The sequence below is a fragment of the Mus caroli genome, chromosome 19, assembly GCF_900094665.2.
Source record: "Mus caroli chromosome 19, CAROLI_EIJ_v1.1, whole genome shotgun sequence".
Lineage (NCBI taxonomy): Eukaryota > Metazoa > Chordata > Mammalia > Rodentia > Muridae > Mus > Mus caroli.
Genome location: NC_034588.1, coordinates 29,467,290 through 29,484,750, shown reverse-complemented (window position 1 = coordinate 29,484,750; position 17,461 = coordinate 29,467,290). Strand labels below are relative to the sequence as shown.

The following is a 17,461-nucleotide window of genomic DNA, read 5'->3' as shown; positions in this document are numbered from 1 at the left end:
ATGGCCTCTGTATCAGCTCCTGCTCCCTGACCTGTCTGAGTTCCAGTCCTGACTTCCTTTGGTGATGAACAGCAGCATGGAAGTGTAAGCCAAATAAACCCTTTCCTCCCCAACTTGCTTCTTGGTCATGATGTTTGTGCAGGAATAGAAACCCTAACTAAGACAGAATTTAAGAACAGCAACTATAGAGGGCTTTATTAAGATGCCTGTAAAAAATTGTGCTTTGGGATGTTTGTTCTATGGTGTGATTACGATATATACTGTGATGCCTGAAAACATGATATGAATGGTCATCTATCCATGGCATGGAAGAGAATGGTCTTGTTTGGATGCATAAGTGCTCACTCTAGAGGGAGGACTCATAGGAATAAAGAAATACATAATTCTAAAAAGTGATGTCTTTAACATCAAAAGTTCCAGGGGCAGCCTGAGGTGTTTGACAGACGCTGGAAAGGAAAAGATGTACAGAAAGCAAGAATAAAACGTCTGAAAGATAAGGAAGTTAATAAGGGTGGTCGAGGGACGCACACTTGGGTGACAGGCAGGTTATGACCACCTCAAGGAAAGTGGTGTGTGTTCTGGAAGTGGGTGTGGTTGGTCATTACCAGGGGCCACATGGGCAGAGCCACTCAGAACAGGAAGGAAGCAGCCAGCCAACTGAATCACATCCCAAACATTTCCACAACTATGGCAACCTTGGCAATCAAGTTAAATGACATTTCTCTTTTTTCAGAAATTATCATTTCTATAATCTTGAAAGTGATCTCCTTCTGATCACCTGATCACCCCCTGGACCCGTGCAGTAGGAGGAGGGAGGAGAGGAGATGTGCTGACATAGGAACGGTGACCAGAGAGTTCTTTGTACTTACACTGGGAACATTATTAACGGTGTTCTTTACATTTTAAAAGTGTCCAGCCAAAGGTGGAATGAGGGAGAAGAAAGACGTCTAAAGGGAGCACAGGTCCAGAAATGAAAGTGGGAAACAGGGAAAAGAAGACAGGTACCTCGTGCTGTCGCTCAGATACAGAACAGAAACCTGGCTGGGGTGGGCAGAGAGTGGACGGGAGGAGGAACAGAAGAGGGCAGAAGGAAGCGGGGAGCAAGGTTGCTGCCGTCTACGTAGATGTCATAGCCAGACCCATAGACTCAGGTCTGTGGGAAACCGTTCTGAGGTAACTCGGCTTTACACTGGCCTCAACAATCCTTCCTCCCAGAAGCAGGTTTTTACTTGGAATGAGGGGAGGGCACCTGGAAATCACGGCCCTGGGTTCTATCTCCACAAAAACACTCCTGCAGATGAAATACAAGGTTCCAAAGACAAATCCTATGTTCATCCAAAACAGGGCACGTTAAAGGCAGGAAAGCTGGGAAGTTTCTAAGTAATGAGTCCTGAGCCCAGTACAAGAGGTCACTGTGGGCTGGGGAGTAATCACCCAGCACTGACTCAGCACAGAGGGGAAGAAACGACACCCCTGTACCCCGGCACTCAGCACTCAGCACCCTAGAGCGGTCATCCACTGAGATACTTCACTCCCCTCAGCTCTCCCGTGAGCCCCTCCTACTCTGGTACAAGAACCGTGGTGGCGTGACCTTTGACATGTTACTGGTCATCCGAGCCGCTATGAAACACAACAAAGCAGCTCATGGGCTTCAAATCCTGCTCTGTTTGGCAAGGAGTATATTTCTTTAGAATGTGGAAGCAATTCTTGGTTCCCACAGGAAACACTGGCATTTACATATGCGTGAAGGTAACTAAGGCCCAGAGGTCTATAATCCCGGACAATCCAGAACACTGTCGCACCCCTCCCTTTCTACATCGCAGCACTCACGAACCACACAGAATTTAGTCCCTTCAGATCAGAGGTCTTCCTATAGTCCTTAAAAGTCCATAATCAGGTGAAAGCAAGGGGAATGAAAACTGAAGTGAACGATGGCCACCAGCAGGTACAACCAGGTAGCATCTCAGTCACACATGGGAACTAGCTTCTCAGGAAAACTACTTAGGGTGGATCAGGTCTGTGGAAAATGGTTCTCTCTGCAGCTCGCTCAGCTTTGTATTAGCCTGCCACCTCTCCAAGCAGTCAGTTTTTAATTGGGATGAGGGGCACCACTTAGAAATCAAATTACCATTTTTCTGATTATTTACCCACTTAAGCATGTATTCTCCTTACTTAGGAATACCGGGAGTTAGTCCCGGGCAGTTTGTATACCCGAATCCTACCGATTTTCTGAAAAGCTGCTCTAAGTAATAACAAGAAAAAATTCAAATAATGACCAAAAACCATGAGGAAAAATACAAACAAAATACTTACCCTTGCATCATCTACGTCAAACACATCACACCAGGGAGAATGGACACCTTTAATGGCCAGGTCAAATGAACAGGTGAAAAAAGCTACCTGAATTAAGTCTGGGGAAGAGAACAGGTAAAATGTGTGAGTTACTAGTTTCTCTGGTTTTAAAAGGCTATAGACCCATAAAAGGTTATGTGCATAGTTAAACGCACAGCTGAAAAAAAACGGAGTTTCTGGAGAAGAGACGACTGGAGGATTAAAGCCTGGCCTGCACGATGCCAACAGACAGCTGCACCACTAGAGGGACCGTGTGGGAGACACTTCAATCCAATGAGACTATGCAGCCCTCTGGAAATGGAAACTGTTTTAGTTTTTAGAACTAGTTGGTTGCTAAGTGCAGGCTGCCTAGGAAACCCAACAGAGGGTTAGCCCAATGGCTTATTAAATAGAACTTGATATTGATAACTTCAGAGGGAGAAAAGGAGAGCCAAGGTCTTGTTTAGTTCTTAACTTGAACATTAATAACGATAAAATATATTTATTATCAGTTTTTAAGACTACACAATTGTTCACATTATAACTATTAGGTACATAACCAGAGACACCATGGAAGATTGAGATGGAAGAAGAGTGAAGGGGCGGGAGAAAGACGCTGACTCCAAGCAGAACACAGGAAAGGACAACCTCAAACCAGCAAGGAGGGAATGGATGGTAGCTTTTCAAACTTTGCTGCCCAAGAAATCCCAGCAGGTTTCAGAAAAAGGAACCCGGGGTTTTTTTTTAAACTGCTTTACTTAGGCACAAATGGGTACTAAAAGAAGGGATAGGTCATTGAATACTTGGGCTTCAAAAGGAGGCCTTGGTCAACACCAGTCAAGCACTGTGTTCTCTGGTGAACAAGGGGGTAACACTTAATGGTGGAGAGAAGACATGAGGTGCAAACTGCAGGGGTGCTAGCATTACTCCAGCTCATTTTACTGTTTGTTTTTTCTTTCCCAAAGGAAAATGGGACCAACATTAATTAATTGATATTATATGCATTCCGTATCAGTTCAGTTTAAAGAATTTCTGAGCCGGGCGTGGTGGCGCACGCCTTTAATCCCAGCACTCGGGAGGCAGAGGCAGGTGGATTTCTGAGTTCGAGGCCAGCCTGGTCTACAGAGTGAGTTCCAGGACAGCCAGGGCTATACAGAGAAACCCTGTCTCGAAAAACAAAAAAACAAAAAAAAAAAAAAAAAAAAAAAAAAAAAAAAAAAAAAAAAAAAAAAAAAAAAGAATTTCTGAGATAAATCTTTAACAACAACAAATACACTTTGGGGTTAGAAAGATGGACCAGCAATTAAAAACCCTGGCTGCTCTTACAGAAGATCCAAGTTCTACTCCCAGCACCCACACAGCAGCTCAAAATGCTCTGTAACCAGTTCCAGATCTGACCTCCTCCTCTGGGCCCCAGGCCCCGGGCAACACATGTAGTCACATATGTGAGTGCACACACATACAACACACACACACACACACTCAAAACACACATAAAAATCTTTTAAAAGGGAGCTGGAGAGATGGCTTAGTTGTTAAGAGCACTGAGTGCTTTTCCAGATGTCCTGAGTTCAATCCACAACCACATGGTGGCTCACAACCATCTGTAATGGGATCTGATGCCCTCTTCTGGTGTGTCTGAAGACAGCTACAGTGTACTCAATACATAAAAATGTATTTCTCTAGGAATAGACATAAAAGCCATTGGAAATGTTTCCCAACACCTAATAAGTCAGTGTGGCTTGTTGATACTGCGCATGTCTGATGCCATGACATGGCTCATTTAGAGTCTCAGTCTTAGCTCTCAGACTAGGAAGTGGTGTTATCTATATCCAGAAAGGAATGACAAAACAAACAAAAGACAAATCACCAAGGCAGGCCCTGGAGATTTCAACTTTTTCCTCCCTCCAATGCGTTCTAATCTTTTGGAAACTAATCCACAATAGGAGACACAATATCTCTGCTCTACCTACTAGTATTTACCAATATCCAATAAGTTGTAAAGTTCTAGAAAATAAGAAAACACTTCATTTTCTTAATTTTCCATTGTTAGGTGACCATGTTTCCTCTTATGGCCATCTGCTTCCACTCTCTAAAGTGTCCCCTACAGATGGCAAGCTCCAGGCAAGCACTCCACTACAGCAGTTCAACAGAGATCCCTCATGCCCTCAGAATCTCTACAGACAAAGCTACAAACCCACTTGACTTTTCACTTACTAAAACCTACCATTCTCCCACATTAACATGCAGTCCTAAAGTTTCCCAAAACTAAAGGATGTATATGTTTTACTTGTATGATTTTACTAAGAGATAATTCAGAAAAGACAACTTTTACACTATAAGTAATACTTAGAAATGAGGCTCTCATAAAAATAAGTGCCTGGTATATCATTTTCCTGACCCAAGACATACCATTTAGTTAACATAAATTTAACTATGGACCTGAAGAAGAGTAACTTTCTTTTTTGCTTGTTTTACATTTAACACCTCCAAACTACTTAAAACAGAATGTAAGGGAAACACAACATGAATATTACCTGCATTTAAACTGCTCACTGGCACTCGCAGAGTAGCTGCAACTTTCTGTAAGACCTTCTGCATTTCTGGTCCAGTTTTGAAAGCTTCTACATGATAAAGAGCTGTCGCGTTTCTTTCCACATCAGTTAAGAACTTCTCACAATGATCGAAGAACCTCATTAGTTTATCATTAATTCTTGGAGGGTCACACTCCATATCTGAAGTGAAAAGAGCACACATATGTAAGTCACTGGCATAAATTACAATTTCAAGTTACTGAAAATTTAAAGTGTAAAAAGGAAACATTTAACAAATGATTAAGCTTTTGTCTGGGAGGAAAAAACCAAAACCAAAACAAGCATTGATCAAGAGCATGGTACAGTGGCCAGTGGAGCCAGGAGAGGAAGTCAGATTCTGGGGAGCTGGAGTTAGGTGGATGTGAGCTGCCTGACAGGGGTACTGGGACTCAAACTTTCGTCCTCTGTAAAATCAATAATCTCTCTTAACCGCACAGTCATCTCCCCAGCCCCAAAGAGAATCATGTTTTGCTCCATGCATTTTTTTTTTTGGATTGGGGCTCAAACTCAGAGTATGCTAGGCCAACTCTCTACCCACTACATCCCTAGCCCAGCTTCTTCATTTATAACAATTATAATGCACCAGCAGATATGCTAGAAAAGACTTTTAAAAATTAGACTGAAAATAAATGACTTAAAGCAATGCTATACAAGGAAATAATTTACATAAAGTAAATATTTTCTTGCAACAAGAGTAACAGGGAAGCATGAAAATGCAAACCTGTTACTGTGAGACCCCGACTTAGAGCATTTCTCCCTGGAAGGTAAAGCCCCTGGACGTTCCCCAAGCTTGTTTTCCCTGATCTCTAAAAATACAGCCAGAAAGAAGCGCTTTGTTCTCTATAGCCAGCAAAAAGCCTTTTTGTTTCTATACTTTACAACCAGAGATGCCTGCCTTCCTGTGCCGAGGACACGGAGATAAAAATTCAGAAAGAACTCACTCCCCACTCCTGCCTTATAAATTTCACCAAGGACACCCAGAAGAGAAGAACTCTCTTCCCAACTCCTCCCAACTCTTCCCAACTCCTCCCAATTCCTCAGCTAGCTGTTAAAAGCCCCCTACTGTCAACGCTCAGGGTCGAACTCCCCTGCCCTACACAGAGGAGGGACTTCATCCTCAGCTAGCTGATAATAAAACCTCTTGCAGTTTGCATCAGGTGTGGTTTTCTCTCGGGACATTGGGGTGTTGGCCAGCTCATCCCGGGGGCTTGAGCGGAGGCCCAGCATCGGGGGTCTTACATTACTGAGTACTGTTTCAATCCAGCACCGGTCAAGGAAGCAAACTAAAACCAGCACTTTCCAGATTTTGCTGAGCAAAACTCCAAGAAGAGTGTTTCCTTGGCCGGGCAGTGGTGGCGCACGCCTTTAATGCCAGCGATTGGGAGGCAGAGGCAGACAGATTTCTGAGTTCAAGGCCAGCCTGCTCTACAGAGTGAGTTCCAGGACAGTCTGGGCTACACAGTGAAACCCTGTCTCGAAAAACAAACAAAACAAAACAAAACAAAAACAAAAAAAAGAAAAAAAAAAAAGAAGTGTTTCTTTACTTTCCAGATTTCGCTGAGCAAAACTCCAAAAAGAGCATTTCCTTTTCTCGGCTAACTTTTCCAAAGTGCCTTACTTTACAAAATATTCTGTTTTGACATAAACTACAAAACCCAGCAAAGCAACATTAATATTTCGGGTCTGCTGTTTCATTTCAGAAGCCAGAGGCTTGCCTCTGGTAGGCTCACCTGCCTGAAGCTCGCAGCCACCTTCCTAGTTAGCATTTACTAAGTTACACTATTTTCACAAGTTGGCAACAAATACTAACTGGAAAAGCTTTCGTTACCATGCTTCAACTGTTGGGGCCTTTTCCAAAGTAGACTCCAAATGTCGCCATTGTCATTCTTCCAGGAGGAAAAGAACACTATTGTTTCTGTGTCTGAACATGGAAAACCAAGCTAGACCACGTTATGTTGGATATATGTGCAAAAATACAAATATATATGTAAATATATTCCCCCAAATGGTAATTCTGTCTACTCTAATTGACAGTTGTATTTATAGTTCTTATACAAACATCCTAAATAAGAGAATTCTGTCATCTTATTATATGGTCCCCAAAAAACCTACCACTATCAAATCATTGTTCATTTCTACAAAAACCTAAAGCCTGATTCTATGGCCTTTCTCAAAAGCCCATGTACACAGTAGGGAAGCCACCCATCTCAGATGACAAGAGAGTTACTCTGTGACTGAGACAATGAGGGACAGCTTTACCCTGAGCTGTTCTGATCTCTGGCAACACAATCTGAGACAGAAATTCATTTAGCCTACGAGGTCCAATATATATTTACACAGTATACATTGTGCTTTTAGTGCCTGGCAAATACAGAAGTGGATGCTCACAGTCAGCTATTGGATGGATCACAGGGCCCCCAGTGGAGGAGCTAGAGAAAGTACCCAAGGAGCTGAAGGGGTCTGCAACCCTATAGGTGGAACAACAATATGAACTAACCAGTACCCCCAGAGCTCTTGTCTCTAGCTGCATATGTAGCAGAAGATGGCCTAGTTGACCATCATTGGGAAGAGAGGCCCCTTGGTCTTGCAAACTTTATATGCCCCAGTACAAGGGAACACCAGGACAAAGAAGAGGGAGTGAGTGGGTAGGGGAGCAGGGCGGGGGGAGGGTATAAGGGACTTTCCGGATAGCATATGAAATGTAAATGAAGAAAATATCTAATAAAAAAACTGAAAAAAAATTTATTGGTGTTCATTTAGTGTGCAACTAGCATGACTCAGTTCTCCCTTTCACAACATACACCCAGGGATCCGACACAGGGCGTCAGGCGTGGCTGCAAGCCCCTGAACCTGCTGAGCCATCTCAGCAGCCCTGTTGTGCTACTTTAAGTGTTCTAGTTTTGACACTAAAGTTCATTTGAATGGATTTAGGAAGATGTTCACACTAAAGTTCATTTGAATAGATTTAGGAAGATGTTCACTCAATCTAATGAGGAAAAAAAAGTAGCCATAGTTAAAAAGCACACTCAACAAATAAGCATACATACATACATCAGCCAGCTGAGTTATTCAAATTAGTAACACGACACACAACCATGTGGAAATCTCTAAGAGGTTTTTAAGTATTAGGGAAGAAATGGGAAACTGAATTTTTCTCAGTTGTTTGAGTCTTTGATGGCTAATGTCCTAGCTTCAGTCCTCTGACGTTCAAACTGATAAGCAGTTGCTAACACTTATCCACCCCCAACCCCCACGCTATTTTCTTCAAGTTATCTTACAGGGAAGGCATATGCATAGCGTTGAGAGCAAGCTCTATATAAGATTCCCTAGGTCCTTGTCTAACTGTATGAAAATCTGCAAATTATTTGGTACCTTTTGCTTCATTTCTTGTGCGTGAGATTGGCAGGGGACACAATTAGCAACTTCATAAAGCAGTGTTAAATGTCCAGTGTACAGGATGCTCGGCACACAGAAAACGTTACTGTTTGCCGCAACAGCTAAAACATTTTCCGAAGGAAAACTCACCACTCTAGAAAAGCCACAAACCTGGATACTGGGCCTGACTAGTTCACCACTATGTATGGCTTCTTCACCTGTGAAATGAGAATTCCACTACTTGTGCCCAGAGATCCCGAAGCCGTATAATGATGGAATAAGTAGGTGAGGCAATGTGCATGTGACCACGGACCACAGCTACAACAAGGGAAACTACAGCAAACACAAGAACGAAACAGGGTACCCTAACCCTAAGTAAGGCTTAAAGAGGCTTTGAGGAGCAGCTTCCTAAAAATTCCTTGTAAATGTCGAAACACAGAAAAAGATGTTGTTAACAACAACAATAACAACAACAAAAAAGCCAAAAAGTCCTGTGATCCCAGCACTCAGGAGGCAGAGGCAGGTGGATCTCTATGAAGCCAGCATTGTCTACAGAGCGAGTCCAGGACAACTAGGGCTGAGAAACCCTCTGTCAAACAAACAAACAAACAAACAAACAAACAAAACCTCCCAATTCTCACAAGCAGTTTGGGAGGAAGAAAGTTCTATATTATTAAGTGCGCCCAGGTGTTAAAATACTTGCCAGAAAGGGAAAAGAAGCTAGCTAGGGAAAAGAGGGACAGCGCGATTTGGGAATGGGGAATGCAAAACTGGAAGCGAAACTTTCTTTCCCCTCCTTCTAGCTGGGTCTCCAGCGTCCCCTACTGCACTCTTGCGCAGAAAATGCTAGGAATTCAGACCTGATGAGTGAATGAACAAGCGTATTACTAAAACAACAGAGACAACCAAGTCCACATCCTGGGTCCCGAGAACGCAAGCGGGAAAGGGAGGTGACAAAAAAGGGACACGAGGGAGGGCTGGGTGAGGGAGTCCGCAGTCTAGGGAAGGTGGAGCGCGCTGTCACCTGAGACGTCAGGAGGTGGCAGTCCTGGGTGGTGATGCTGCCACAACCCCTGGAGGAAGGCGGCGCTGCTGTCCACACAGCGGTGCTTGGAGCTGGTGATCAGCCGCAGGCGGTCGTAGTTCTCCCGGCTGAAGAGGTCTGGGAAGAGGGCAGCCAGACGCAGGGCCAGCTGTCGCATGTCCTGCCGCCCCTTCTCCACCAGCTGCCCGTCCATCCAGTCACCGTACCACAGCGGCCACTCGGCCAGCGCGGCGGCCACTTGGCTCCCGCCATCCCCGGACTCGCGGGTCTGCAGCAGCCCCTGCAGCTGCTTCAGCTTGCGGATCTGCTTGGTCGTAGGGTAGCGGGTGCCGTGACGGATGAGGGCGACCAGCTGCACCGGGGTGCAGGTCCCCGCCAGCAGCTCCGGGTCCCGCCGCGGCGCCACCGGATCGACCAGCAGCCAGGGGTTGGCATCTTCGTAGCGTGTCTTCGTGCCGAAGTAGGGGCTGAGCACCGAAGCCACCGGGTCGCCGCGCCCGGGGAGAGAGCAGCGCGCGAACGACGAGAGCAGCGCCGCAGCCAGGACCGCGGTGGGCGCTACCGAGGCCGGGAGGTGGCTGCGCGCGCCGCGAAGCATCGTGCCCAGGGGCCCCGAGGAGGGCGGCGAGCCGCTGCCGACCCCCACTTCCGGATCCGCCAGCGGGGGGCGGGAGCAGAGCGCACTTCCGGCCCGGGACCTCAGAAGGCTAGCGTGGTCTCCGGTGCTGCTGCCGAGCGAGTGTGGCCGATGGTCTCGGAGCTCCGGTGTGGACTGGTGGAGAGGCGGAAACTTCCGACGAGCGTGTGGCACCGGGCGCAGGTGGAGCCGGCGTCAGCTGACCCGGAGCGTGGGCGACTGTCGGGCAGCTTGGCGCCTCAGGAACCGATTCAAAGATTCCTGAGCTGTTTAGGTTTTATGGTGGGGTAAAAGAGCACACATGAATCCTTTCCTTTTTCTAGTAGGTAGCCCGGCTTCTACCAAAAGAGAAGCTATAGGAGATGGCTTTTGTCCCTTACGGTGTGTTTTCAACATGTGACCCCTAAACGATCAGTCTCAAGACCCCTCGAGAAAGAACATCTGTGGCCTTTGCTTAGAAGATACCTCCTGAAGCACACGCCCTCCCCCCCGACCCTCTTGTTAAAAGTTTGAAAATAAGCAGGACACCTCAGTGCCATGAATTTAGAAAGGGGCTTATTCCTTCAGAAATTTAAGTCCTGGGCTTCAATTTAAGTATGATTTTAATGTAGACTAGAGCTGACACAACACCTCAAGATTGTAAGCTTGTTTATGCCGAAGGCCATTGAGAGAATAGAAACAGCCGTCCTTATAATTTGGGCACGCTGAATCATGGCCTCACAGATGCACGCCATTATTAAATATGAGCTCATCACAGTATGGAGGAAACACCCATATTCTCCCATGTAGTTAGATATGCAAATCAGTTGAGATTTTAAAATGTGCGTGTGTGAACTAGCATGAGTCTGTACAACATTTGTGAGCCCACGAAGGCTAGAATAAAAGCGTTGGAGTCCCTAGAACAGGAGTTTCAGGCTGTTGTGAGCTGTCATGTGTACTGTGAACTAAACTGGGGTCTTTTTCAAAACCATTAAGCACTCGGTCACTGAGCCAGCCCCAACAGTTGAGTGTCTGTCAGGCCACATAGCTCCGAATCTTGGACTCAAAAATCGTGAATCTAAACATCTTGTTTGGTTTTTTTCCCTACCCAAACAGTATGTATGACAAATAAGGAAGAAGTATTAAATCATAAAATGATCCAAACCCAAGGAGATTTGAACCACATTGGCCACATTGGATCTTTCTCATGAGCACAGTTACTATCTGTACTTAATGGTACAGAAAATTGTACTGTTAAGCACTGACCAAGAAAAAAATTTTATAAAAATTCAGAGTAAATTCCAACTTGAATGCTGAAATTTTAAGGCTCAGGAGTGGGGGAATTCTAACAGAAGTGTGTGTGTGGTTTTTTTTTTTTTTTTTTGATATGTCATTTTGTAGTCTTAAATGACTAAATATTCATGACCAGTCTTACTTGTCACAGGAGGTTACTTAAATTAGTATTCATTGAATTTTAAGCCTTACACCTTATAGACTAAGGTGCTTGTGTTGTTATTTGTTTTCAGTATAATACATTTTTTTCAATTGTACTTTGGTAGTTTACAAAGCAGTAGGTTTCCTTGTGCCCTTTTCATACACACTTAGTTTTTGCTGAACCTCCTCCAGCCCATGTCCCAGCTTGGATCCCCTACTTAAACCCTTTCCCAGTGTCCCTCATTCCTTATCAAACGTGTTCTAGAACCATGCCCACTCCTCACCCTTACAAAGTTTGCTTTGTTCTTCCCGGGCCCCTTTTTAGTTTCCTAGTGTCAACAAGCACTCGCATCTATACACTAAAATCCAAACATGAGAGAGAATGTGGGGTATTTGCTTTCTTAAGCCTGGGTTACCTAAATGTCTTCCAGTTCTATCGCTTTTTCTGAAAATTTCATTTTTCTATATGGGTGAGTAAAATCCCAGTGTATATAGGTACTGTTGTTATTCATCTGTTGATGGAAATATAGGCTGATTTCATTTCCTTCTCATTGTGACTAGAGCTGCTATAAGTATGGCAGAGCAAGCATCTCCACAGTAGGGTGTCGACGCCTTTAGGTGTATACCTGAGTGTACACCTGGGATACACAGTACTTCTGTTTTGCAGCTACACCATAATGGCTACATCAGTTTACACTTCATCCCACCCTGACACGGTTCCTCTTTCGCTTCGCCCTAGCCATCATGTGCTGCCATTTGTTTTCTTGATGCTAGTCATACTTTGATGGAATCTCAAAGTAATTTTCATTTGCATTCTCTGGTCACTAAGGATGTTGAAGACTTTTGAAAATATTCATTGGCCATTTCTATTTCTTCTTTTGAGGCCCCTTGGCCTTTCCCCCATTTTTAATTAAAATGTAATTATATTACTTCCCTCTTTCCTCCCCCCAACGCCTCCCATGTCTTCTATAAGACCCTCAAAAATATATGGCCGCTATATATATATGTGTGTGTGTGTGTGTGTGTGTGTGTGTGTGTGTGTATGTGTGTATACATATATGTGTGTGTGTGTGTGTGTGTGTATACACACATAAATATATAAATACAACCTGCTGAGTCCACTTAGTGTTGCTTGTGCATATATGATTTCAGGGCTGACCATTTTGTATTACATAAGCAATTGGAGGGCTCAGAGCAAGGAGAGTCTGATTCCCCTCTCTCAGCATCATTAGTAGCCTAGTGTTCTTTGTCTAGAAGTGTGGCTCTAGGAGATCTCCTGTGTTAGCCTGTTTATTGGTGTTGTCATTGTTCAGGTCTTATTCAGGCAGCCATATTGTTGAGGTATCAAAGGTGTAGCCTTCTGCCATTTCCAGGAGACAGAGTCTCACTTCAGACTTCCTAGTCATCTGCCTCTTAACAGTCTTTCTGCTCACTGATTCTGCAGTGATCTCTGAGCTTTAGGTACAGAAGCTGTGTGGTAGATATATCCTTTGGTACACCCCTGTGCCAGTTGATCTCGGCATTATAACCAGTTGTAGTTTTCTGTAATGGTCTCTGTTCGCTGCAAAGCAAAGCTTCTTTGATGTAGGCGTGAAAGCTACACTTTATCTATGGGTGCAAGCTTTAGAGTGCAGTTAGGAATTATTAGGAATTAGCTAGGTCTAGTAAAGTAATGGTAGTGGGTTTCCCTCTATGTTCCATGACCTCTCCACTAGCCCAGGTAGGGTACTTGGCTAGGTTTCTATTACCAGGCATATTTCTCTCCTTTTGAGTGGGCAGCCTTAAGCCCAATTAGACAGTCAGGGTTATCACCAAGATATCAGTAACACTATTGCACCAATAGAGATAGCTTGCCAAGCTGGCATGTGTTGTTTCATAGACACTACAGCTGGATATAATTATTTATTGCATCCTTCTGTTGGCATCTCAAATAGTACTTACTGGCCTATGGAAGCCTGACAGAAGCAATCTTCTGAGTCTTGTATCTAAAGTGTGTAGTGTCTTCAACAAGAGGGTCATTACTTCAGTCTCTGAGAACCAACCATGGGTAACAGCAATAGCATATATTGGTTTGGAGGTCACTTGGACTACACTAACCAACAACTCAAATGGAGATTTCCCATGCCTGATTCTGGGCTACAGCATATAGGAAATTGAAACAGAACCAAGAAAGGGGAAACAGAAAAATCTGGAAATGGGGTTTCTATATAGGGAGGGGGAGGGAAGTCAAAAGAAGAGGGGCAAAGTAAGAACAAATACCATTAGGGATGTTTCATAAAATCTCCAGGAGTCATATTATTTCCAATTTACCTAAAATTACATATAACACATATAATACCTGTGTGTGCACACACATAAACATCTTAAATGAACTTATGCTACTTGGGCTGACGATCCAACCCACAAGAGCCATAGAATATCTTGGGGGATTTTTTTTTTTTGATTCAGTTGTTTTCTTGTTTAGTTTTTTGATTTCTTTGTTTATTCGGGCTATTCATCCTCTGTCAGGTGTTGCTTGATACGCACTCAGCAAGTGTTTGCACCACGTAAAACTAGTTTGCCTAATACATCTGTTTAATAATGATGGCCTTGAAAAGAATTGGTCATTTATTTTTCATGGTCAACTTTTGCATCCTCAGTAGCCACCAAGCCTTCTCTCATTCACCTTTCCTAATTAAGCAATCTTTAGTGTACCTGCTGTAATTACATACAAAACCTAGGATATAAGCAAATATCTTACACTAAATTTGTTCCAAAGTGAATATTATTTTCCTGCTGAATACCTGTTAAGTTTACTCTGCTTATATACGTAGGTGAAGCCAATCCCAATTTTTTGATGTTTTGTTAATCTGACAAGGGTTATTAAAGTGAGCCTTGGTCTCTTGAAAAGGGCAAAACTGGATAACTTCTAAAGAGGACAAAGGATCCACAAGCTCAGATCCAGGGTCCACACTCTGCGACTCACTAAGGTCGGACATTGATAAGTTATCTAAACTCTCTAAGCATTTGTTTTCTTATCTGAGCACTTTGGAACCTGCACTGTGGGGTTTTGACAGAGCTACGTGAACCCATGTGAGTGGGTACTCTTAGGTCTGTGTTTTATTAGCAATGTTTGATGTTGTTACTCCTGCACTGAGCTCCCCAGTAATTATGGAACCTGTATTTATTCCCAGTGAACATTAAATGACTTTTCCACAAGCTAGGTCACAGAGCTAATTGTAAAACATACTTAATAAAAATCCACCCATGTCTCATATGGCTGCTAATTCTTAGAGTAGTGAGGTTTGGTAGGATGAGAAACTCTGCTTTGCCAGGACTTGATTCTCTGACCAGTGTGTAAATTGGCTGTCCCTCGAGAGAGCTACTCATCATATCTATAATCAGGCAGAGTACACTTGGTACAAAGCATGGCTGCCTTTTGTAGAGATCGTGAGTGAGTCACTCTCCTTTGTAGAGGCTGTGGAAGCCACAGCAATTATGCTGACAGATCTGCCATAACAAGAGACAGCGTGGAAAGAAGTACGCCAAGGTATCTGAAGAGGTGGAGGAAAACGGAGCCTAGAACAGAGAAAGCTCATCTCCTCAGTGAAACTCATCTCCTGGGAGAGATGGGTGAATGTATGTCCAAAGGTGTAGATTGTGGTGGTAGGGAGATCTTAAGACCCACACCTCATAGCCCTGATCCCTCTGGCTCCTTCAATCCTCCCAACTCTTCCATGAGACTCTAATGTTTGGCTATGGGTGTCTTTTCATCAACTGCTAGATGAAGCTTCTCAGAGGACACTTATGCTAGGCTTAGGTCTGCAAGCAAGACAGAATTATTAATGGCGTCAGAGGAGGGCTCCTTCCCATGAGACGGATCTCAAGTTGGGTGCTATGCTTATTAAGGGGCTGTAATACATAACAACACAGACTCAGATGGTAGGCTGGTTTTCACATTCAAACTTTATTACTTTCCATGAGATCTTAAGCAAGTTAAACTCCTGTGCTTCTCCCTTTCATCCATTAAAGTGGTGGATATACATATAAATACACCTGATAGCACCTATGACATGAGGCAGAGTTAAATGGGACAGCAAAAATTGTGTGTGGGTTCTTATTCCACACTGTTATCAGTTATTTCTATTAGGCAGAATTTAAAAGTTTCTTATTTCTACTTATTCCCTAGTCAAGTAAACCGACAGATGGGCATTTTTCATAGATATCCATATCTCACAGCTACATTAAGCAACTGACTTTATGCCTTTGCCAGGAAAGCTACTGCTCAGCTATCACACTGCCCTTCAGTTGTATCATTCCTTTCTGTTGGATTTAATGTCTACTCGCTTTTCACCACAGTGACACAGCTGGAGGGTATAAGGATGGGCCTGGAGTAATGCATGTGTGGCTAGCATTTCCTTCAGCCTTGATCATACAGGCTGTTCTGATGACCAGTACTACAGACCCTAAGATACCTTTGCTTAAAAAAAAAAAACATTAGCTAGCCTCAGTTTGTTCTTCAGCACACCAGAGGTACGTTGACTTAGAATTGTGCTTGAGCTGATGTGGATAATTTTATTAATCTATGTACTGACTGGAAGATGTCTTGTCTGACTCTGTACTGTAAGAGATAAGGCCGGGCTGCTAAAAATTCACTCATACCCTAGGTACAGGAGGCTGGTAAAAACATTCACTCTGTCTTACAGTAAGTAGATTCTCAGCAATTTTTTGGTGAAAGGGTGGGTGGATTATTTGTGTGTTAGGTATGGGTATAAATGAGTGAATGAAAAGAGAAGTGGGCAGTGTACTGGCTGGGTTTCTGTCATCATTGCACAGGCTAGAGTCATCACAGGAAGGAGCCTCGGTTGAGGAAATGCCTCCATGAGATCCAGCTGTAAGGCATTTATTTCCCCAATAGTGATCAATGGGGATAGGCCCAGCCCATGTTGGGTTCTGGGTTCTATTAGAAGGCTGAGCAAGTTATGAGAAGCCAGCCAGTAAGCAGCACCCCTCCACAGCCTCTGCATCAGCTCCTGCCTCCAGGTTCCAGCCCTGCTTGAGTTCCTGTCATAACTTCCTCCTATGATGGACTATGATCTGGAAATATAAGCCGAATAAACCCTTTCCTCCCCAACTTGGTTTTTGGTCATGATGTCTCATCACAGCAATAGAAACCCTAACAGGCAGTGTGGAAAGCTGAAATATGGAAATAATTTGGATTTTTTGTATGCAATTTAATTATATCATTTTATCTTCTCAGTTGTCTCATGATGTTGCAGAACAACATTAATAAGATGCCGTGAATGTAGAAATTGAAACAGACTTCACATGCCTCTTCTAAAGTTACACAACAAATATTACGTTAAGTCAGTTATAGAATGTGATCAAAAGAATTGGAGCATCTCTGTGTTTCTTTTCCTCATATCTCTTCTCCTTTCTTACCTGCTGGATGCCCTCCCAAGTGTTGCTTGACTTTTCTGCAGTCATTTATTAAGGGCAACAGAAATCAGAGGTGGTTATAGTCTAACCCCATTTCCTTGGGGTTGTGTATAATCTTGGGTCTCTTAATTCCATGGCCTATTGTGTGGGGGAGGTAGAGGGAAGATTAGAAGGCGGGTGGATAAAACGAGATGTCTAATGGAGATGAGCTCCTTTGTAGGCAAGGTGAAATGTGAAAGCCAAGCAGGAGATACAAATGAAAATCAAACAGAAGGCGGCCTTTTAACACAGATCCTTAAGACAGTAATCTACTTTTGGGCCGTGCCTTACACGAGGATGTCGGAAGCTATTCTCTCAAGTGTGAGATCAGTGGTTATGACACTATGGAAAATTCCTTCTGCATTTCTTTTCTTCAGTCTGATATGTCTTCTGATAGCAAGGTGGTCTGAAGTGAGAAAGCTGACTTCACATCTGTAAGTATCTAAGAAGTTTCTGGTAGTGTTGTTCTCTTTCTAAACGATCTTAGCTTTTAAAGATTTATGTAGTTAAGCCGGGCATGGTGGCGCACGCCTTTAATCCCAGCACTTGGGAGGCAGAGGCAGGCGGATTTCTGAGTTTGAGGCTAGCCTGGTCTACAGAGTGAGTTCC

At 43.7% G+C, this 17,461-nt stretch overlaps 1 protein-coding gene and 1 pseudogene across 1 annotated transcript in view; one reads left to right on the top strand and one right to left on the bottom strand.

Moving 5' to 3' along the window:
- Positions 1-10,124, bottom strand: part of Minpp1 (multiple inositol-polyphosphate phosphatase 1) — a 31,887-nt gene extending 21,763 nt beyond the window's left edge. Inside the window, exons 1-3 of the mRNA XM_021152344.2 lie at positions 9,325-10,124; positions 4,869-5,066; positions 2,314-2,411 (exon numbers count right to left, since the gene is read on the bottom strand). Of these exons, the coding sequence (XP_021008003.1) occupies positions 2,314-2,411; positions 4,869-5,066; positions 9,325-9,943 (915 nt within the window). The 5' untranslated portion in view covers positions 9,944-10,124. The remainder of the gene's footprint in view (positions 1-2,313; positions 2,412-4,868; positions 5,067-9,324) is intronic.
- The window catches only part of LOC110286020, a 41,777-nt pseudogene continuing 34,409 nt past the window's right edge, over positions 10,094-17,461 (top strand).